The sequence below is a fragment of the Humulus lupulus genome, chromosome 6 (genome assembly GCF_963169125.1).
Source record: "Humulus lupulus chromosome 6, drHumLupu1.1, whole genome shotgun sequence".
Taxonomy (NCBI): domain Eukaryota; kingdom Viridiplantae; phylum Streptophyta; class Magnoliopsida; order Rosales; family Cannabaceae; genus Humulus; species Humulus lupulus.
In genome coordinates, this window is record NC_084798.1 from 189,130,289 (window position 1) to 189,154,557 (window position 24,269).

General features: G+C 39.6%; 1 protein-coding gene across 1 annotated transcript; it reads right to left on the reverse strand.

Annotated features, from left to right (window-relative positions):
- Positions 1-19,137: 19,137 nt before the first annotated feature.
- Positions 19,138-23,959, reverse strand: LOC133782849 (uncharacterized). The gene is made up of 11 exons (XM_062222263.1): positions 23,588-23,959; positions 23,475-23,505; positions 23,314-23,327; positions 23,146-23,196; positions 21,845-21,914; positions 21,574-21,643; positions 21,374-21,441; positions 20,908-21,031; positions 20,067-20,106; positions 19,545-19,612; positions 19,138-19,364 (listed from the first exon to the last, which is right to left on the reverse strand). The coding sequence occupies exons 1-11, from the start codon at positions 23,942-23,944 to the stop codon at positions 19,352-19,354; spliced, it is 906 nt and encodes a 301-aa protein (XP_062078247.1). The 5' UTR covers positions 23,945-23,959; the 3' UTR covers positions 19,138-19,351.
- Between the last annotated feature and the right edge of the window lie 310 nt (positions 23,960-24,269).

Here is a 24,269-nt window from a genome sequence, read left to right on the forward strand (position 1 = left end):
GCCTTGGCGAGCCCTCTTCTGCTTTGGAGAAGGATTGTCATTAACTTTTCCTTTGCCACGATCCTATGGCAGCACTGGGGTTCCAACTCCAACTGGATGCTTGGTGGGCACTCCAGCTGGTGGATCTCGCGCCTCTTCAGTCGGGTGCTTGGGGGGCACACCAACTGTATTGACATGTGGCACGCCAGTTGGGTGCCCAGCTGGTACATTACCGTTGGGATCCACTCGTAGCCCTTGGCCTACAAGACTGGCCTTCATGGCCAGTACCATCTCTTGTAGGGTGACGATGTTACCCTCTTGGGTATCAATCTTTTGCCACTAGGTATCCACCTGTTCACGGAGCACAACCACCTCCGGTGTTTCCTCCGCGTCCATGGGCTGAGGTTATTCTTCCTCATAATACTCCTGGTCACCACCGTCATCTTTGTCGTCATACTCGGCGTCTTCGTCATAATCCTCCACCATTTCAGCCATGTCTTAAGGTGGTTGTCGACTAATTTCCCCTCCTTCAACTCCGGTAGGAGGGACTACATTGTCTGTGATATTTCTTCACGAGGTTGCCATGGTTGTACATGTTCTGAATGCTTTCTTCAAGCTCTCAATGAAAGCATCAAAATGTTGACTGTCTTTTTCGCTATCAACCTAAAGATGAGAGATTAAAGAAATGAACAACAAGAACACAACCGTTTTTACGTGGTTCGGGCTATAAAAGAGCCCTAGTCCACGAGTCTCTGGTATTAAGGGGATTGGAAGCTTGGTAAGGCAATCTCCAATGGAATTTTCTCAGGCAGCGTTTATATTGCTCTGAGTACAAGGTTATCTTTCTCCAAAAATTTCGAACCCCTTACAACGAGATCCCCAGCCTTATTTATAGAGGTTGAGGTCATTAATTGTTAATTGTTGACACGGTTCTTCACCAACAGGTAATTAAGAAAATAAGAGAAAGGGAATAGTGCTGAATAATGAACTGAAACAGATGAATGATCTTAAAATGGACTGATGACACAAATACGTTTTTAGGTGGTTCAAAGGTTAAAATCCTTCTACTCCACCAGCCAATATTATTCCTATATTTATCGTATTCTTTACAGGGTATTTCGTTACACAATAGAATCCAACCCTTTCCAACTCCCAGGGTCTCCATATTTATAGGAGAGGGCACCTAGGAGTTGGTAAGGGGGGTCATCCCATGACCTTCTGACCCATCATGTCACTTCTGTGACATTCATGATTAATTCCTAAAACCTGACAAATGAAGTGTGGTCTAATCAATAGGTAAGGGGGATAATGGGCCGCACAGCCCAACCCAGTTGTGGGTGCCTGAACACGCACGTTCATGTGGCGTGTCCGAGAATTCAGGGATATATCAGACACGTGATGTCTTATATATGCACGTTTACATTGCGTGATTGACTTTATAAAGGGTCACAGCTTCCAACTCCAGCTCGTGCCTCGAGCTGGACACCTTCTTGACCTGCGGTCTTTATTTTCCTGACTTGGCCCTTAAATAATCTTGGTAAACCTTTGGTTACCTCGAGCTAAAGAGGTAGGACCTGACGACAGCAGCTCCGGCCACGTGGTATCCACGTGGCTGATATAATTAGGCCATATCTCAGCTCGCTAATAGCTCGTGGAAAATCAGGGCGTACATTTTCCCCCCAAGCCTCTGCTCATGGCACACAACATCATGTGGGGCCACAGTGGGGGCTTTTAGACTTCTCCATGGACTCTCCATATTCCACCTATTACGCAGGCGCCGAATACGTGGAGCATCGTGGTTGGTGACGGTACGTCTTCCGAGAACCGCATTAAATGGCCTAGCCTATACTCAATCGTCACTTCGCCTTTCGAGTGGAGAGCCTCGGATCCCACATCAGGGCAATCCAACGACCCTCATCACATGGCCTTTCACGTATATAAAAGGGGTGGCCACCTTACACATGGGCCACCCGTTTATTTGAAAATTTTCTAAATTTCCCGTCTTCTTCTCTCTTCTCACCTTCAAAAAAAAAATCCTCTTTTTCTCCCGGTTACCGTTCCCAGCATTCCAGAAGATCAGGTGCAAGGGATCCTTTGAGGTTTTGGTACCAGCTATCCCGTCGAGGCCCTAACCCAGACGACCCCTTCATCTCCCCCACAGCAAAACATTTCGTAAGTTTTCTGACTGTGCATGCTTTAAATTTTCTTTTCACTGTAGCCTAGGTAAATAGTTACTGTAGCTGCATGCAATATTCAGCTAGTTTTTATGAGTATGGAGGGTGTAGGTTTTTATTTTAGGGCATCGATTGTAGAAGAAAACCATTTAGGAGCATGGTTCATAGGGTGCGTTTTTTGGGGAAATCTTTGGGGTAGGATTTTTTTTTTGGTATGCTTGTTTAAAATATCCAGCATTTTGGGTGCAAAACCGGGTAGCTTAGGGGACACACTTCACAGACGGTTTTGCACTTCTTGCCTACTGAAACTTTCCTTCCAAGGCAAATTTTTATCCTGACCCTCCTGACACACGAATTCCGAGTAATCAGGGATCTGTTGGGAGCACAAGCGCGTGTTCATAGAACCGCATGGTCTCAGTCTCCACAGGCTGATCTTACCTCAGCCCGTACAAAGGAAACACTTCTCTTCAGATTCTTTCTTATGTTTAGGTCTCCCTTTCTAAAATTTCTTCTTTTGTTCGCTAGGAGACCAGATGGGACCCAAGAAGAATGCTCCTAAGAATACCGAAGGCAGCTCGTCCTCCCAACAATCCAAAGGAAAGGAGGTGATGACAGACTCCCCAATCCCCGTCAAGCCGGCCGTGGAGCAGGGGCTCGAGGTGGCGCCCGATGCTTTCTTCGAGGCCGAGAGGATCGTCTCGAAGATCACCGACTAGGGGAAAGTGAATAAAATATTCCTTTCCCACAACATCGAGCTAGGGAGGGGCGCCCTGATCTCCCGACCTCCCGCAGAAGGTGAGCGGAGCTGCACGCCGCTCGACGAGGAATATGCGGCTTGGAGTGACGAGCACTTCAAGGCTGGGGCCTTCCTCCCGCTGGACCAATACTTCGCCGACTTCCTCAACTACGTGAAGTTGGCTCCTTTCCAGCTCCCCCTCAACTCCTACCATTTGTTGGCGGGGTTGAGATATCTGTTCCTGAAACAGAAATGGGAGGTCCCCACTCCGGCAGACATCTTATATTTTTTCTGCCTCAAGGCCAGCCCGGAGCAGCGGGGGCGAGGCAATGGGTTCTACTACCTGACCCGCTTCCCAAACACGGCTGCGGTCATTGAGCTGCCCAGCCACCCCAATGACTTCAAAGACCAGTTCTTTATGTCCAAGGGGTTTCGCAACTACGAACTTCATTACTTCAACTGTCCTCATAAGTACCTTTTACTCTTAGCTCGTAAGTTAAGTATTGATTAGCTCCCCTTTATCAGTTTCTGACTTAGAACAATTCTGCAGCCATTTCCGCAAGGACAGACAAGTCTGTGATCCTTGGGAGTCAGTACGAGACACTGGCAGGTCTGCCCCCCAGTGAAAAGGACTATCGCCAGCTCGTGACAGACGAGACGATATTGGCATGCAAACTGATCTCTCCAGGCCAGACTTTGGCCCTAAGGAGACCCCGGGGGCTTCCCCCAGCTCGCGAGATGAGGCCCATCCCCGAGGAGGAGGCCGCGGGGGAAGGAGAGGATGAGGACGAGGAGGACGAGGTGCCCCTCATAAGGACGAGGAGGAAGTGGCCGCTGGAGGTCGCCCCAAGAACAGACGAAGAGAGGATCCGATCCGGAGCAGCCACAGGTCCCTCTGGGCAAGGTAATCCTTACATGTTCAGGGGCTTAGATAGGGCCACCGCCGATCCTCGGTTAGCTAGGTTTAATCCTAGCCCATCCAACGCCATCGAAATGACCCAGACCTCAACGTAACCCTACTCTAGTGCATTGAACGGCTCATGCTAGATTACGAGAGTAGGCGCCCTAGGGGTACTGTAGTCGTAGACAACACCTTAGCCTTTAGGTCGGCCTTCTTTGAGGAGTATGGGACTAATCTCCGGTCGTGGCCCTCTCTTCGGGAGGGCACTGTAGCTCCGGGTCTTAGGCAGTATGTAGAAGAGTCTAGTCCCGAACCAGATTCAGACCCAGAACCTGTTCCAGCTCATGAAGTCATTGTCTTAGACTCCCCCGCAGGAGCTCCGGGGCCGATGGCCGTGACCATAGATTCCTCTTCTAGCTCGGGGGGTAGGATCCCTTTCAATGTATATACTTGAGTTTCGCTTTTTCCCCCTTATTTTTTTTGTTATTGCATAAATGCTTACTTGTATACTAATGTTGTCTTTGTTTTGCCAGAGGAGATGTCTCAGCCCGGGAACAAAGACCTGCGAGCTATGTTCACCGGAGGGAACTCTTTTGCTGGGAGCTATGGGCCCAAAATGAAGAAGCTCCGGGTGGTGAAGAAAGCCGCTGGGACACCATCCAAGTCCCCTACAAAGGGGAAAGACCAGACCCCAGCTGCCCAGACCCCAGCTGCCCAGGCCAAGGTACCTCCACCTCCTGCCACAGTGGAGAAGATGCCCCCGCCCCCTCCACGAGCTCTCGCCTTTTTCCGAGATATGGAGGCGGAGCCCGGGATTTTGGCAACCGCAGCCCCCGAGGTGCGCATTCCAGTGGACCCCCAGGCCTGGGAGAAAATTCCTGACGTCTTTCGGGGGACGGTGTATGAGACGGCAACCTACACCGTCGACCACTACTACGGTGCCACCGAAAGGGACCTGCGGGAGATCGAAACAAGGAACCCGGAGAGCGTGATGGAGTCTTCACTGGGAATGGCTCTAATGGTAAGCTGGCTTTACATTTTGTACTCTTTGGTTACCATGCATCGCACGTTCTTTCTTTTTTTTTCTAAGGCAGTTGCCTCTTTGCTTTGCAGGGTGCCTTGGCTCTTCACCGGAGCATATCCAAGTCCAAGGCTCGCCTCGAGGACATGAGGGGCGAGCATCAGGCTGTTTTGGCTGCCCAGAAGAATACCTTGGCCGCCCTGAAAACTGCCCAAAAGTAGGAACAGGAGGCCAAGGATGCCTTGGCGGCCGCGCGGGCTGAGCTGGACGCGTCCCGCCCAAAGCTGGAAGAGGCTGAGGCTAACAAGGCCGCCCTAACCGCTGTAACGGCCGAACTCGAGGAGGCCAGGACTGCCCGGGCCGTGCTAGATTCTGCAAAAACTGAGGCCGAGGAGGCTAAGGCTGCCTTGGAAATGGAGAAGGCGGCTTCCAGCTCCGCCATGGAGGACATGCTATACCACTGCTGGGTCTTCAACCCGGATGGCGACTTCTCCTTCCTAGGAGCGAATGTCTGGGAACCCTTCCTGGAGGGGTTTAAAGCTCGTCTTCAGCAAGAGGCACCCTCTGAGACCGGGGAGACCTCCATAGCGGCCGAGCAGGAGGGCGAGACTGCGACCTCAACGGAGCAGCTCGGTGGGGCCTAGGGCATTTCTTTTTCGAACACTTTTATTATTATTATTTTTTGTAATTTTTGTATGAGGATTTTTCACCTCGAGACAATTGGCTTTATCAATTTTTGCTTTTAATTGGTTTATATCCTTTTGCCTCTATGCACTTCGGTAATAGTATTAGTTTGTTTATCTTTTTCTTAAGACAAGTCCTGGTTGCTCGCCGGACATTGCTTTGAAAACTTAGTTCGCGTTAATTCTTGATATAATATCTCGTGCTCTTTAGGAAAAACAACGATCAATCAACTTGAATTAACTTCTAAGTTTTAGGACCTGGTTATGTCCAGGATGTTAGTTTGAAAACTTAGTTCGTGTTAATTCTTGACTAATATCTTGTGCTTCTTAAGAAAAACACCGATCAATCAATTTGAATCAACTTCTAAGTTTTAGGACCTGGTTATATCCAGGGCGTTAATTTTGAAAACTTAGTTCATGTTAATTCTTGACTAATATCTTGTGCTTTTTAAGAAAAACACCGATTAATCAATTTGAATCAACTTCTAAGTTTTAGGACCTGGTTATATCCAGGATAGGACTTAGTTCGCGTTAATCTTTTGTCAATATCTCGTGTTTTTTAAGAAAAACAACGATCAATTGATTTGAATCAACTTCTAAGCCTTTAAGGCGACCTGGTTATATCCAGGCACCATATGCCCCCCAAGTAACTAGGAAAGGGTCTTTCGTGGTTTCTTGAGATTATACCCACAACTATACATAATAATAAACAAAGATTTAACTCTCATTGCTTAAAAAAAAAAAGTGGCCTTTAAGCCTTACAAGGGTGCTACTAATAATATTTCTTCAAATGGATGGCGTTCCAAGTTCGTGGGACTGCTTCCCCATTGAGCCGAGCTAATTTGTAAGTTCCTTCCTTAATGACCTCAGTGATTTGATATGGCCCTTCCCAGTTCGGTCCCAATACTCCATCTTTGGGATCCTTACCGGCTAAGAAGACTCTCCTGAGGACCAGGTCGCCAATGCTAAAGGCGCGTTTTTTGACCTTTGAGTTGAAATAACGAGTGATTTTTTGCTGGTAATGCGCGAGCTGAAGCTGTGAATCTTCTCGTCTTTCATCAATCAGGTCGAGGGACGCGCAAAGTAGTTCGTGGTTGCGGTCCTGGTCATACGCCTGGACTCTATGCGAAGATACCTTAATCTCGACAGGGAGGACTGCTTCACTCCCAAAAGTGAGAGAGAAAGGAGTATGACCCGTAGGAGTCCGATGCGAGGTCCGGTATGCCCACAGAACCTGGGGGAGCTGTTCCGGCCAGACCCCCTTGGTTTCGTCTAGTCTCTTCTTAAGGCTCGCCTTTAGCGTCTTATTAACAGCCTCGACCTGGCCATTTGCCTGGGGATAGGCCACGAATGAGAAGCTTTTCACAATTTCGTACCTTTCACAAAATTCGGTGAAGAGGTCGCTGTCGAACTGAGTCCCATTGTCGGATACGATTTTCTTGGGCAGCCCGAATCGGTAGATAATGCTCTTGACCACGAAGTTGATGACTTTCTTGGAAGTTATTGTTGCCAAAGGTTCTGCCTCAGCCCACTTCGTGAAGTAGTCGATAGCCACCACGACGTAGCGGACCCCGCCCTTTCCCGTGGGGAGGGTGCCAACCAAGTCGATTCCCCAGACCGCAAATGGCCACGGGGACGAGATCATCTTTAGCTCGATTGGGGGAGCTCGGGCAACTGTGGCGAATCACTGGCACTTGTCACATTTCTTGACATACGAGATCGAGTCCTTTGACAGAGTGGGCTAGTAATACCCTTGCCTTAAGACTTTTAGGGCCAAGCTTTGCCCCCCAATGTGATCCCCGCAAAAGCCCTCATGCACTTCCTGCAAGATGGCCTTGGCCTCGCCTGGCAGAACACATCGTAAGAGGGGTAGGGAATGCCCACGTCGGTACAGCACCCCATCTACCATCGTATACCTTCGAGCCTGGTACAGTGCCCGCCGTGCGTCATTACGCCCCTCGGGTAACTTTCCTTTGGTAAGGTACTTGAGGATGGGTGTCATCCAGGTCGGTCTGGCGTCGATCATCTCGACCTCTGCCCCGACCTCTTCTATACTTGGTTACTCCAGAAACTCTACAGGTACTAACCCCAAAGCCTCTGTCTCCCCGGAGGTAGCCAGCTTGGCGAGGGCATCTGCGTTAGCGTTCTGCTCTCATGGTATCTGCTCGATTGAGCCTCGTTCAAACGCGGACAGTTCGACTTTTACCTTGGCAAGGTAAGCAGCCATCTTGGCTCCCCATGCTTAATACTCACCTAGCACCTGGTTTACCACGAGCTGGGAATCGCTGAAGCACTGAACGGATTTGGCCTTCAGCTCCTAGGCTATCCTTAGCCCGGCCAGCAAAGCTTCGTATTCGGCCTCATTGTTGGAGGCCTTGAATCCGAATCTCAAAGCCGAGTGGAATCTATGCCCTTCTGGGGATATCAAAATGATTCCAGTCCCGGAGCCGTTCTCATTAGATGAGCCATCCACGAAGATCTTCCATGACACTTAGGTCGAGGTGACCTGGGGTGACCCTTCCACAGGATCCTCCCTGAATCTTATGCACTCTGCCACAAAATCAGCCAGGGCCTGACTCTTTATAGCAGTTCGTGGGGTGTACAAAATCTCGAACTGACTGAGCTCGATAGCCCATTTCAACAGGCATCCCGATGCTTCAAGTTTTTGCAAAACTTGCCTTAAAGGTTGACCGGTCATGACGTGTATTGAGTGGGACTGGAAATACGGCCTGAGCTTCCGGGAGGTCGTGATAAGACAGAACGCCAACTTTTCCATCAACGGGTATCGGGATTTGGCCCTGAGAAGTCTCTTGCTGATGTAGTAGACCGGTTTCTGAACCCAGTCTTCTTCACGGACCAATACGGCACTAGCTGCATCTTCTGTGACAGCTGGGTAAAGGAAAAGAGGCTCTCCTGCCTTTGGCTTGGACAATACGGGCGGCTCGGCCAAATGTGCCTTCAGTTCGAGGAAAGCACTTTCGCACTCCTTGTCCATTCGAATTTCTTATTTCCTCGGAGCAGGTTGTAGAATGGCAGGCACTTGTCGGTGGATTTTGAAATAAACCGATTGAGGGCTGCCACCCTTCCTGTCAGGCCTTGAACGTCCTTACGCGACCTGGGTGAGGGAAGCTCGAGCAATGACCTAATCTTATCGGGGTTCACCTCGATTCCTCTAGTGTTGACAATGAAACCCAGGAGCTGACTCCCTTCCTTTGTATTTCATTCTAGAGTCCCCCTCCGACGAGGATCCCAGTCCTCAAAGCCATGAGCTTGGAGCTGTCATCTGCGTCTCTGGCCCGAGCAGCGACGTTCGCGAACCTGCTCAGGTAAGCCTTCAAAGGCTCGTCGGGTTGTTGCCTCACGTTAGCCAGGGAGTCGGCCTTGACACGGGCAGCCTGGGAGGCTTGGAATGCTCTTTTGAAGTCAGTAGAGAAAGTTTTCCAGGAGCTGATTGACTGCTTCTTGTTTTGTTTGAACCACTGTCTGGCCGGCCCAGTCAGTGTGGAGGGAAATATCAGACACCTCAGCTCAGGGCCAATGTTGTGGGCCATCATCAGTGTATTGAACATACCCAGATGATCTGATGGATCTCCGTCTCCGTTAAATTTGGACAGGTGCGGCATACGGAAACCGGACGGGTATGCCGTTGCTGCTATGTTGGGGGCGAAGAGCTCAAGCTCATCCCTCGAATCATATTAGTCTTTTTCTTTCTCCAACAGGAGCTTCCTCATCAGCTCCTCCATCTGAGCCAGGCACTCAAGGGTTTTGTCCTGATCTCCTTGGTTATTCTGAGGCTGTTCAACAGCTCCAGATCCATTGTATACGTTTGGTGGGTTATTGCCCCTCCTATCTTGAGATAGGTTATTTGGGACATTCCCGCCGTTACGTACCTCGAACAGGTCTCCCCTCGAGCGAGCATGGCTACCACTTCCTACCGGGTCCCCCCTATGAGAGTTAAGGCGATCTCGTAGGTCACCCCTTGGGTTGGCTTGAGGACTTTGCGCCAAGCTTAGGCGTTGGCGCAGGTCTCCGCCAGAAAGGTCACTTCGGCGACTTCCGGTCCAGTAGCTCCCGTTAGAGAAGCTCGGAGCCTGCCTCTGGGGTGAGGATCCGGGCTTCCTCTGGGCACCCTGCTACGATGGGAAGGTCCTGCGGATGGCGGGTTTCTCCTGCTGCTCCCATAAGCTGGAATATCCCGGATAGGCCGGGGAGGAGACGGATATCTTATCGGTGAAGGAGGATGTCTGACCGGGGATGCAATCCTGGTTCCGTCAGGGCGGATCAGGTTAGGTAGGGGCCTTTCAGCCCTGCCAACTTGCGGGCCTTGCGCCTGGCGATCTGGACGGGGCGCAGGACGGCTAGCCGGGACGGGCTGTTGTTGCGAGCCCTCCCCAGATCTCCTTCTAGAATTCCCTCGAGCCCTCCTGGGCACACTCGAGGCTGGCAGTGAGCTGGGAGTTGAAGTTCGGACCGAGCGGCTATACTGTTGTTCGACTCTGGGTAGTTCTTCGAAGTTTTCCTCTCGGCAGCGCGATGAGGGAGTAGAGTTGGACGTCGGAGGTCTGACCGAGCGGCTAGGCCTGGACCGATTACCCCGGCGGGACTTATGAGTCTTGCCTTGCCTCTTTCCAACGTTAGCGTCGGTTGTAAGAGGGGGTAGTCGGGCCAACACCTCCTTAATCTACTGACTAGCTTTCGCCAGCTGACTCCTCAGCTGAGCATTCTCCATCTCTACCGCCGTGTAAAAGTCCGGGTTTGGATTAGGTGGCCGAGGTGACGAACTTCCCGTGTCATCCTGGCCTATTGGCTGCTTGCCCGGCCGCTGCTGAACTTCGAGGTTTTGCTCACCGGAGATGGCGGCATGATGGGCCTCCTGCCCATCATGTTGTTCCGCCTCGTTACCGTGTCTTGATCGAGTGGTCACCATAGTTGGATATTTGCGATAGCACCAATCTAACAAGCTCTCAATGAAAGCACCAAACTGTTGACGCAGTTCTTTGCCAACAAGTAATTAAGAAAATAAGAGAAAGAGATTAATGCTGAATAATGAACCGAAACAGATGAATGATCTTAAAATGGACTGATGACACAAATACGTTTTTAGGTGGTTCAAAGGTTAAAATCCTTCTACTCCATCAGCCAATATTATTGCTATATTTCTAGTATTCTTTACAAGGTATTTCGTTACACAATAGAATCCAACCCTTTGTAACTCCCAGGGTCTCCATATTTATAGGAGAGGGCACCTGGGAGTTGGTAAGGGAGGTCATCCCGTGACCTTCTGACCCATCATGTCACTTCTATGACATTCATGATTAATTCTTAAAACCTGACAAATGAAGTGTGGTCTAATCAATAGGTAAGGGAGATAATGGGCCGCACGGCCCAACCCAGTTGCGGGTGCCTAAACACGCACGTTCATGCAGCGTGTCTGAGAATTCAGGGATATATCAGACACGTGATGTCTGATATATGCACGTTTACATTGCGTGGTTGACTATAAAGGGTCACAGCTTCCAACTCCAGCTCGTGCCTCGAGCTGGACGCCTTCTTGACCTGCAGTCTTTATTTTCCTGACTTGGCCCTTAAATAATCTTGGTAAACCTTTGGTTACCTCGAGCTAAAGAGGTAGGACCTGACGACAGCAGCTCCGGCCACGTGGTATCCACGTGGCTGATATAATTAGGCCATATCTCAGCTCGCTAATAGCCCGTGGGAAATCAGGGCGTACACTAATCATCTACAATTAATACACACTGGGCTAACTGATACACATTCTCCCTGTTATTGGGGTATTGATACCACCTTAATGCATTGGGCTGCATTAACTAGAGGTCACGGCCCAGGCGATAAACGCGGGGCCCACTACAGAAAGCTACCTACTTTATGGGGAACATGCCCCTGGCACTGTCAGGGCATGCTACACATATTTCCTTATCAGGCGGTGTAGTGGGAATGTGAATTTTTTAGTCGTACAATTGACAACATTGTGGATGGAACGCCAAAAAGGTTTTCAGGTGATCCTCTGACTCTGCAAATTTGCATTGGTTGACACCTGGCTAGCCTTCTAGGTCCCGAGGATAAGGTCCTTGGCTTGGAAGACAACGGTTTGTAAGGAATTTGAGGACTACTAACCAGTTCTCGAGACATGTCCTCGGAGAGACGTTTGTGACCTACCTTTATTCGAGGGACGTGACCTCTCCCCAAGATATCCACCCTCCAAGGACTGACCCTCGGGGCGTGGCCTCACTTGAAGAGGCACGCGTCCTCGCCACATACCCTACTCGAATTGCCACGTGTCTTTTGGTGAAAACACAGACAACATAAAACATTAGCTTCTTAATGACATTGTTTTTTACCATTTACTATAATTTGTCGAAAAATAAATGTTTAGCGTGAAGTTTTTTTTAGGGGAAATAATATAACCAACACAACAAAATCAAACAATTATAAAAGATGAGGTATATCTTCAGCTGAAGGAATACAAGTATTAGTAATAAAGTTGACTAGTTGAGAGTTCCATCATGGTAGGTGTCCTCTCATGATCATATAGCATAAATGGCTTAGGAGTTTTGAGCAAGCTACTCCCATTATTGTGCAAAAATTGTTTAGAATTTTGTTTATATATTTTATGTAAAACTTCTTTGTACTTTTTTCTTCCCAATTTGGAAAGGGAAAAAAAATAGTTGTCACTCAATAATTTTTCTCCATATTTTTTCTTAATTTCTCTTTTCTTTCCAATCTTCTCCTCCTACACTTTGCTTCCCCTATATTTTCTTCTCTTCCTGATAATGTACAAAATCTTAAGTTGGAATTACCCTAATCTTTCAAAATTTATGAGACAAAAAAAAAATTAAAAACAAAACCTTAAGGTATTTATATCGAGTGTGAGAATTTGTGAGGCCAATTATTATATGGTAAATCAACCAGTCTGTTGACCAAAACAGAGATTGGGTCTTTGGATTTTTGGGTTTGACCATTGGAATTGTCTTTGTCCCAATTCTCAATTCTGAAGGTGAAGAGTCAAGTTGGGGTGGTGACACTGATAAATGATGGTTTTGTTAGGTACAATATTTATTTGGGGCTTGAAAGGGACCTGCTACCACACCTTTATCTCATTACTCTCTATGCAATGCACACTGACATTACCAACATCTATTTAAACACCATTTCTATGCCTCACCGCCCATTTCATACTCCAATTTTAAAAGATTATGTCAATGTTTTTCTAGACTCACTTATATGTGTGTTTTTGGATTGGAAATAGTTTATAGTTAGCAATCATATCATATTAGTTAATTAGTCCTAAATGAAGTTCAAACCTAAAACTATTTACTCACAATACACACATTCAACTACTTGAGTCAGAGTTCAAATTGACTTCATTCCGAAGTTACCAACTTATTTGGAGTAAGAAAACATTTTGACGGTAGTGATATTTGGTCAAAAGGAGGTTAAAGAAAAGCATTTCATAGAATTGCTTTCCAGTCGCCTCAAATTTTGTCATTTGTAAATAGAGGGACCAAAAGAAATTGATTATTAATGAAGAATCATTGTACATCGTAACAAAATAAACAAAGCATTATAATATTTTAAGGGTACACTCTTGCATTTTACATGTGGATATTAATGTCAAATACTTGGATAAGAAATGTAAAAGAGAATATGGAAACAAATATATATATATATATGACAATTTTTATATAGGTTTCATTTTAAGCTTTATCGTGGGGCTCTTTAGTGTTCTCGACTCGTGAACAATTTTCGGTACAATTTTTTTTTATAGCCATGTATATTGTAGTTGTTTAGAGCATCTGCAAATTTTCATAAAATTCCGAATAGTTTACAGTATCGAAAACTATGTTCAAATATGTTGTTTTCCACGCACATAAAAAAAATTAGTCACACATGCAACAACATGTTTGAACTTAGTTTTTGGTACTGTAAATTATTCGGAATTTTCTAAAAATTTTACAAAATACTCTAAATAGCTACAATATATACACTCATAAAAAAAATCGCGCCGAAAATTGTTCACAGATCGAGAACACTAAGAGTCCCGTCGGTAAAACTTAAAATGAAGCCCTATAAAAAAATTGTCATTTTTTTTTTACAATTTGATTGGATAATAGATAGGGTATATAGGCTTACAAGGGGCTGTAGATCATGTTAATATTTTTTTAATGTTATTTTATTTTTATTTTTTTGGTAAATTAAATTTGTTTTTAAAAAAACTGGTGCTCTTTTCTTCTTTACATTTTAATACATGAATTTACATTTTAATACATGAATAACTGATCCAAAACTTCTCTTATTTGAAAATCTATATTTTTCAGATATTGTCCTTCTTTCCATTTATGAAAACCTCTTTTTTCCTGTAGTATTTAATCGAAACAATCACCCTCTCTAATTCCTGAATAAATTGGCAACTCCTCCAGTGAAGCTATTCAATTTATCCGGCAAATCCATTTTTTTTCCTTTTTATTATTTGGGTTTATAATCATAAAAATATTTCGACATTAACAAGACGGGGAAGAATGATTTTCATGTTTCAACCAATTATTTTTTGACATATATATGTATGGACATTTTGGTTTACTGCAGACTTTGTGCAGCAGACATATCTTTTGAATATATATTGTAATATGCAAAAAAAACACACAAAGACCAATTTATGCAGAGGAACTGTTTTGTGTTATCTTCCTTTATTCTTAAAAAAACAATATGTTAATTATTGGATCCATAGTCTACCATGCCCTATGCAACGAAACAATCGAATAAGTGCTCTATTTTTCACATTGAACCAAATGTATAGTAAAATATATTTCGTGTCTAAATGATATCCAGTGCACCACAATTTAAAATTAATAAATTCCCTGCAATCCACTTTGAATATGTATGGTTTTAAGAGTAGCTCTAATATATGGTTCATTATCTTCCCCAAACAAATTGTGAAAATTTACACTTCTCTTTAATTCATTAATTTTTTACCATATTTGTGTTCAATCCTATTTTAACTGATTGAGTCAAGTTGGACAACTCTGATTAACTAATTATCTCAAACATATTAACCTGTGTAACTATTATGAGTTTCTTTCAACGTCCTCACACCTAATCTTATATTAAATATGTGTTGAATTTATTCATCTGTACAAGTAAAGACCGAAATTAATATGTTCAATGAGCACATATGTGTTATTGTTGGAACTTTTTAAAAAAGAATTATTAAAAATTGGAAAAAGTATAGTTGTGTGTGATATAGGAAAAATCTCACATGGAATTGAAACACTTTTCTATGAGTGTATATAAGTTGCAAGTATCATGCATTGGGAGTGTGCCCCAAGGGGTACCTAGTTTTATGCACATAGGTGAGAACTCACACACTTGACCACCACACGCGCACGCCACTGCCGCCTGAGATGGCAGGTGGTGTCGTACTTTATTTTTTGTGAAAAAAATAAATATTTTTTATTTTTTATTTAATAATTAATTTTAAAAATAGTTTTTTTTTAAGCATTAAAAAGTGATATGATATTTCTTTCCTCACGTTTGAAAATCGTTTTCTTACCGTTTTATACAAATTGTCTTCTTTACATAAGGATGATCATAAAAACATTTTTTGATAGAGAGAAAAAAAATCACCATAGTTATAATCAAATTTTCTCTGAGCTTGAGGGTGTAAAGAGAGCGAAGCCTTTCGGTGCAGAGAGAAATCGTATACAAAGACTGTTTTATCCTGAGGACGACGTGGTTGATAGACTGTCGTGCACACTTAGGGAAGAGCCGCGAAACGTCTTAAAGAGAGCGATATAGTCCGCAACTCAGCCAGAAAAATTGATCTGTAATTTCGTTACAATTTTATTTTCTACTGAGTAATATCAGTTATGTATAAAATAAATAATAAAGACTTGTTCAGTATTAACTAGTTGTTGATAAGGTGACAACAAAATATAAACTACACCTATATGCACACTGGTACTATTATGGGTCTGTTTGGCATAGCTTTTACTTTTACTTTTAGACATAAGAAGAAAAGAAGTAAAAGTTTGAGCTTTTTAATTCCTGTTTGGATTTATATTTTGAATGAGTTTTTTTCATTGTTAAAGAGCTTTTCAGGATGTTTGGTATATACTGCATAAAAGCAATAATAAAATAAATATCAAATTTAACCATAAATATATGTTTATAATAATAATAATTATAATATATGTTATGTCTGAACTAATTTGAAAATTAATCGTTCTTTTGAAGATAAAAAATCTAATTGCATACATATATGAATTAATATTAATTAATAAATAAAAAATCATAAAAATCTAAACGTAATTAACAAAAAATCTAAAATTTTAAAGTAAATATTCAAATATAAAAATCTAAATGTCGTTAGAGAAAGAAATTCTATATATAAAATAATAATAAGAAAAATAAAAACTAAAAAAAAATCGTACGTAAATTTTTTCAGAAAAATTAAATAAAATATTTTTTAAGAAAAAAGAAATCGTATTATATAACTGTTATCTTCAAAATTTAAGATAAAAATGTAATTGATTTTTTTGTTTTATAAAAAATAAGGGTAAAATAGGTATTATGAAAGATTCATTAAAATAAGAAAATAACTTCCCGTGTTTTTTTAGAAGTCCTTCCTGAAAAAGTTGGTGAGTCACTGCTTCTCTTAAAAGCTCTTCTAAATTCAAAAAGTTCTTTCTATATTTCATCCAAACACACCTAAAAGTAACTTTAGGTCTTCAAAAAATCTTCCAAAGTCATGTCAAACAGGGCCAATCTTGTAAAGCATCCACGAAAATAGGATATTTTTGAAACGCGCATTTAAATTATATAAACTATTTCCACATTAAAATAAAACGAAAACCATTACATTCGAGAACATATACACATATCGAATAATGAAAATATACAATATAGTCAAACAATAATTACATAACCTGATAAAAATCAAACTCAAAAGTCTCAGATGCAAATCAGAAATCTCAAATTAAAATCGTGATTTTAGATTCAAGCTTATCGTGGAGAAGAGAAACTACATCTACACCAGATTTTAGATTCAAACCAAACATCAGCGTTAGTGAAAATGATTCCAAAGTTCAGATGATCTGTGGGTGGGTGTTCGAATGATCAGTGGGTGGGTGAGAAGAAGCCAAAAAAATGATGAAGGAATGCTGAATGAGAGAGGAATGGTTAAATAAAAAACTGAAGGAGGATTGATGGACGTGAGTTTACCACTAAATACATCCCATTACACTAAAGACAAAAACTAAATGCATCCATTCTATTATAACCAAACAAATAAGAGCCTTTAGATTAAAATTCAATGTTTAAGAAAATGCTCACGTGAGAGCAAAACCGTGCCTTCACCTAATAAAAATCATTTGTTAAAATAGTTTATTTTTTAAAGTTATTTTACACTTTAACATAATTTTAATATTTTTTTGCAAAATAATCAAACATTTAAATAGATACTAAAAAAATTCAAACAGTCAATTGAGATCATTTTGTAAAAAATTATCAAAATTAAACCCGATTGCAAAGATATCATTCTCACAAATTTTTCATATTTATATATGGTTTTTCTCTAAGGGCAACAGTTTTGAGCATTTTTTGTGATATTTCATTGGTTGAGTTCACTGAATATTGTTTTGTTAGTATGGAGTTGTGTGCATGTGATTATTTCATTTTATTTTTTTTATTCTGACATGCCACGTGCAAGACTGCATATTTATTTAACTTTTTTTAAAGATTTGACATAATTTTTATTAGGGTTGAAGTGTGGATCATAGGCGATTTTTTTTTGTCACTTTCTTTGTATAAACGCCTCCCCTCCATTAAGAGTTGCAGATCGAGTTATCTGATACCTCTTAAGAAATTTTAATCAAACATGAAAATACATTTTCAAAGAGGATTGCCATCTGAGATACGGTTTCGGATCCCGGTTTAAATCCAAGATGCAGAATGGTGAAGGACCTTGATCATGCCATTTTATTCTTTGGATTTATCTACAACGATTATAAAATAATTGAAGGGTTCAAGTCATTTTCTTTTTATTACAGGTGGTTAAATTCTTATTTATTAATAAATAAAGTAAAAAAGGACCATAACTTACTCTGACACGTAATTTAAGAAAAAGAAGATATAAAGTAACATTACGTGAATCCTATATAAATTTCTAAAAAAATGCTGCAGCTGACAAAGAAACTTAAATTAAGGAAGAGAAGAAATAACAATACATAAACAACTAACCTGCTTTCCTCCCTATTGTAACCCAATGCACTCACTTAATTCAACAAATACAAGCCCACAAAAAATCCTCACTGGTGAGGGCAAATATGATGCCCACACCTAAAAAAAAAAAAAAAAAATCATATTTATATATATACACACTAGATATAAATAATGTGTAATGTTGACTTAATTTTATTTATAAAATTTATTAATTATTTTTATTAAATTTATATTAGTACCATCAATTTTGAAATAAATATCTTATTTATTTGTTTAAGTTTATATTTGTTGTAGTTTTTAAATTTGACAGTGACAACAACAGATTATATATTATATGTTTAACATAGATTTTAAATTTAAGTTTCTTCCTAGTTTTTAAAAAAAAAAAACAATTTGTTATTAATTCACAATAGATTATATTATATGTGTAATATAATATTATTCTAATAAGTAAGTTTAAGTTTAATTAAATTTTATTTAAATTATAAAACGTATAATTTTATTATTTTTAAATAATTATTATTAAAATATCTCAAAAATATCATATTTTAATTTGTTTAATTATTTATTATTTTAAAATAATTATCATTATAAAATATCTAAAAAATCTCATATTTTAATTTGTTTAATTATTTATTATTTTAAATAATTATATCTCAAAAATATCCTATTTTAATTTTCTTAATTATTTATTTTATTTTATTTAAAAGTTTACAAACTACAATTAAATATAAAAATATTCTATTAAAATTAACATTAAAAAAAATAAAAAACCATTAAAACTAAAAATTTATGTTATATACACACTTATTATTATATAGAAAAGACATACACATTTAGCAATCTCTTATATCAAACATGATTTTAACACAATCTTCCTAAATTTATAATGACAATTAAGATAAAAGGGAATTGTGATTGCTAATAAAATACTTAAACAAAAAAGGGCAAGGCATACTATTCCTATTACAATCAACGATCCATTGACATTGTCGTTCAAATTTGAAAGGATGTCATGATCCTCTTTCTGTTCTTTATATGTAGAGATATAATAGAAATGGTTTATACATTTTTGGACCTGGAACTTTGTTTTGTACAATTACCTGTTTAAATCTTGTGTTTTGTCAAATAACTTTTTGAACCTTATATTTTATAAAATAATTCAAATAGAACCCTAAACTCGATTTTGGTCAAAATTTTCTAATATAAAATTATAAATAATTCACCAAACTATTTAAAACAAAAACAAAATCATTTTATCTAACGACTGTATTATTATATTCAATTTTTTCTTCGTCAAAATTGATTTTAAGAATCCATTTGAACAATTTTACAAAATATAGGATCCAAAAAAAAATTTATCAAAACACATTATCCAAACAGATAATTACACAAAACACAGGATCTAACATAAACTTTTAATTACTATCATTTGCTATTTTTATTTCTTTGCTACAACATCAACTTTTACTCCGATTGTTAAATCTCCTCTCAGGAATTTTTGTGAATAACAATAATAATGTTTTTTTAGGGTAATAATAATGTTATTTAAAATAAAAAATTTCTAAGATTTTGCAAAAAGGAAATTACCCTTCCGTTGGACTGAATCAACATCCAATGTTATGCCTTCGTCCTGCCAAAACAAAGCAAGGCATCAATAATAATAAAAAACCTCGATAAAAATTGTTACACAACCAAACTAATAAAGCGAATAAACAACAATAGAGGAAGGGTGATTACAATTCATTTCATTTCAGAAATTGAAACTAAGGAACATGTTCATTCACTATGTCTAGCTAACATTGAATGTTACCTTCTAACATAAGAGTCGTCTGTTGTATCGATAACTACAGATTCACCAGCTAGGACATGTGGTGGTACCTACAGAAAATAGCAAAAAAATATCAAAATCACACCACTTTTCAATATTCACACTTTTTTCATCATTTTATGCAACTGTTACTGTATCGTCTTATAGTGTTGTAAGCACTCTAGGATTGAATGACAGTTGACACCCATGGGAGGTTGGAAGAAGGGAAAGCAATGTTTTTTATAATATATAAAATTAATACATATTTTGATTTTAAGGAAATCATTTTTGTAATATCAACCACATGGATCATTATATTATAGCAATTATATTTTTTTTTTTTTTGCATGAATGCTACCGTACCAAAAATAAGTTTTGAATCTTTCTAAATTATTAAGGAGCACAGATCTAATCATGTAGCCTGATGGCATTGGCATGGACTTTTGGCAAGAAATTTGTGAAATAGAATAAGACAATAACATTTCACCAGCAGAAGTTCGAAGAAGAGGTGGTACTTCAACTTACTTTGATACAAAGGCCATTTTGCAGCACAGCAACTTTCTCCCTGCATCAAAAGTAGTACAGTAAAGTAAACCAATACTCAACTAAATACCACATTGAAGATAGAATGTTATGAGTTGTGACTGAGAATTTTGGAGCTCCAAAGAGGGTAGAAGAGAATTGCACAGCAAATTTAGAAACAAATCTATATTTTATGTATTCTCGTTTGAATCAAAACTTTAAGAAGGGAAAATATAGATAGCAAAAAGATACTTGAAAGTAAAGCAAAAATGTAGTCCTAATTCAAAGAAATGGAGATCAGTCGCTCATATCTGAATCTATAATGCTAATAACACTATCCTAAGCCACCAAAAGATAAATCGTAGATGAATTAGAGATGGGTGATAACGAAGTGAGATTGCTGGAAGAATAGCATAATTTACTGGCCGATCAGACTCAACTTGTATAAAATTAGAAATAATTGCTCAGTATTAGGCAGGCAGGATTGTATTTTACTTTCTTCACCTTATTACTCTTGTCCACGATAAAATGGGTCTTTGCTTAAGATGTTTTCCACACTAATTTTACATGTACCAAAAATAAATTCAAATAAGAAGACACCTCAATAAATATAAACTACTGTACACCCAATCTCGTATTCTCATATCATCTTATCCCCTCTTCCATAAATGTGTTTACATAACCTTCTAAAAAATTATAAATGGATATACTTAAAAAGTTATATCATATGTGGCAAGCAGCTTATCTACATCTGGTTCTATGCATAAAGAAGTATACTCAATCAAAGAGAAGTTAGAGTACATATATGATAAAGATTATAGCAAATAAGGAAAAGTAAACAGACCTAGGTGTCACTCCTATCCCCTTCACAGGAGGCTGTGCTTCCTTCACGATGCATGTTACATGTTTTGGAACCGAAGCAGACAAAGGAATTCCATTATAAACCTCTACTTTAACTTTCATGTCATCTGTTCACCAAAAATATCACAGTTTAGTTTGTCATATTACAATCAAATGTGAGAACTAATTAGTGTTCAAAGGACAAATCAACATCCTAACAATATACAGTAAAGCAGATATTCTCCTAGACAGTAAAAATGACAATATGAAAGATGATATATTATCATAGTACATTTATATATTATAAGAAAAATGCTGATAAGTTCAACTGATATCATAAAATAGCCATCCATGCTTGGTGAAAATGACTGTTAGAATATGAACCCTCAGACTGGAATTCATAAGTCTAAAACTAAATCATTGATGGTACAAATTAACAAAAAAGAGAAGGAATCATAACGGGCACAAACCTTGTAGATACTTGGCATTCTTTCCAAACAACTCCTCGTTCACTTCCAGCTGATCAAGAGTATCAGGGCTGGTAAGTATTACAAAGAGAGATAATATATGTTAAACTTTAACCATATGAATTTTGCTTGAAAACAAGCAGCTTGAAAAAGAGAAGAAACATATTTAAAAAAAAGTAAATAAAATCAAAACATCTACTCACTCCATCAATAATACTTTGCCATCACGATCCGTACACATATAAATGTAAGGTTTCGCCTCAACAAAAACTCCTGCAGCAATCAGCTCCTATTAGATTCTAGCACAGATAATGACCGACTGTAGCTCAAACAGGTGTGGACTATTTAATAAACTTATATTTGAATATCAAAGGAACAAAACAGTATAAAACAGTTGAGCAATCTAATCTCCAACCATCTTCAAATAAGAACTCAGTAAATAACCTTAGGATGTTACAAAGCATAGAATCATACTTTCAACTGTCTCCTCTGTGCCAAATCGTTGGGATACCTTGTTTCCACTATCAACATCACGAAGCTCCACCTACAATTAGCAGCTCAAATTTCATTGTACAGTATAATATTGTTGCAAAATATGTCAGGCTGCAATGAAGAATATGCAAAAGTACCAGCATGACAATGATATCTTCCAGTGGGTGTAAGGTATGACAAAATTAATTATGATTAACAAAATAAATTAAATATACATGTACAATGAAAAAACCAAAAGAAACACATTCAAATTGTTCCAGTACAAATCATGATATAACTATGAAACTAAAGACCCTAAGGATAAAGCTCTGACGCAGTGTCAACAGGCCCACTATTACAGTCAATCAGCAGATGCTCTCATCACAAACTGATGCAAGCTTCTAGCAGCAGAAAGTAACTCCAAAAGGATTCTCATCTCAACAAAATCTGATGAACAAGATCTGGTTTTGCACAGCTTCACTAATAAAATAAAATGTTTTGTCGCAGTTTTTGCAATTTCCGTTCCTTAACCATAGGCTTTAACCCTGTATGTCAAGAAAACGTTTTTTTCTCCTGTTTTTACTCTTTCACAATATATATCATATTAAAGCTCTATTCATCTGTGCCCAAACCATTTGTGTTTAAGCATGGTCTCTGCCTCAAGGTTCCCAAATATTGTCAATAAACCGTTATGCAACAAAGGATTCCTAAGTGGAATTACAATTCAAATTAATCAAGACAATAAATCCTGAGTTTTTACCCTAATTTCATCCAAGCTTTCTTCATTTTCCTTCCTCACTCATCCTTACTTACTCACACGTACCAAAACTTTCTCTGATAAAACATTATGACTGTTTTCAACCTTATCGCAGACAGACTTTATATGTGCGTCCAGAACACCATATGGGTGTAATGCTTCCTATATCCAGGCTCACAAACAACTCCATGCATGTCAAATTCTTTCCTCCTTACACACACATATATAGGTATATCTCATATTGGAGACACCTGCTAAACTGTACAACCTACCATCATCTTTGTGAACTACTACTAGGTAGTCACCATGAAGAATTCAACCCAGTGATTTGTATTTCTTCTCAATTTTCAACAATATAATACACGCCAATCCAAAAATCAAAGATTGACACCGCCCAAAACTTTTAACAATAAAACTTCAAAATTTAGTTTAGTCCATTATGCAACGAGTGAATAGTTAATAATCACAATAACAACAATTTGATAAACGCAATGCATCCTAATCCACTCCCTAGCTATGGGAATAACCAGGAAGGTCAGCAACACACCTTTATAGTAGCTTTTCCCCTTCCTTCGTGAGAATGATCTACTTTCACGACCTAAAGAACAAAGCCAAAATTTCATTTAAAACGTTATGAGTTATGACTACGGTATAAATGAATTTCTCTTTTTTTTTAAAACAACAAAAAAAAAACCAAAAACAACAGCAAAATTACCTCATAAATACGGTCTGATGCAGATATCAATATCATCAACCATTGCCATCAAAATGCAAAAACAATTTCCAAGAAGAAGAACAAAAGTTATTGATAGCTTTACAAATTTAATCAGAAAAACAGAAAGAGACTAAATTTCTTGAACGTAATACTAAACCCACCTTTCTTTTCAATGACATTTCCAGGTCTCAACTGCATATTCAAAATCACCTTAAAATCAATATCAAAACTCAAAAGAAAACGAAATCAACTCATAATTTTCCCCATAACTCACACTGGATCCGCTAGTTTTCACTCCGCGGGTTGGAATAGCGAACCACGGAGATTCAAGTAATGTCCTCTGGCAAACACCGAGGGCGGCGGCGAAACCGTCACGGCTTGGTGACGATATCGGGTCGGGTGACGAGCGCGAAACAGTAGCATACGAAGAAGAAGATAAAAGAGAAGTAAAAGTAGTCCTCAGAGTTGTACAAGGTGAGGTTGAATCACTGAAGAGAGACCGAAAAAGCCTCTTGCTCACATGAGCCAAAGCTCCCATTGTTGTACGGACACTCCTTCTCAGTTTCGGCTTTCGAGTTTGAAACATTGGGCTGCCACTTTTATACTGTTGCTCTCTTGAAAATTGAGACATTAAACGGTGTCGTTTTCAAACTCTTTGCTTCTATTTAAAAAATAATTTTTAAATTCATTCAATTGAAATATATTCTAAATGAATTAATTAAGGGGTTGTTCGGCAATACATTTCTCTGTTTTTTTTTAAAAAAAATGGTTTTTTACTTTTGTTTTTTATATTATAAGAAAATAAAAAATGCATTGGGAAATTTAGGTATTTATGCATTAAATAGGTTCTCATAACATAAACACTAAGGGTGCACACGCGGTCAGATTTTTGGGTTTCGGGTGCATCAAGTTCGGATTTTGCAGGTTTCGGGTGGAGAAAAGTAATACCGAATCCG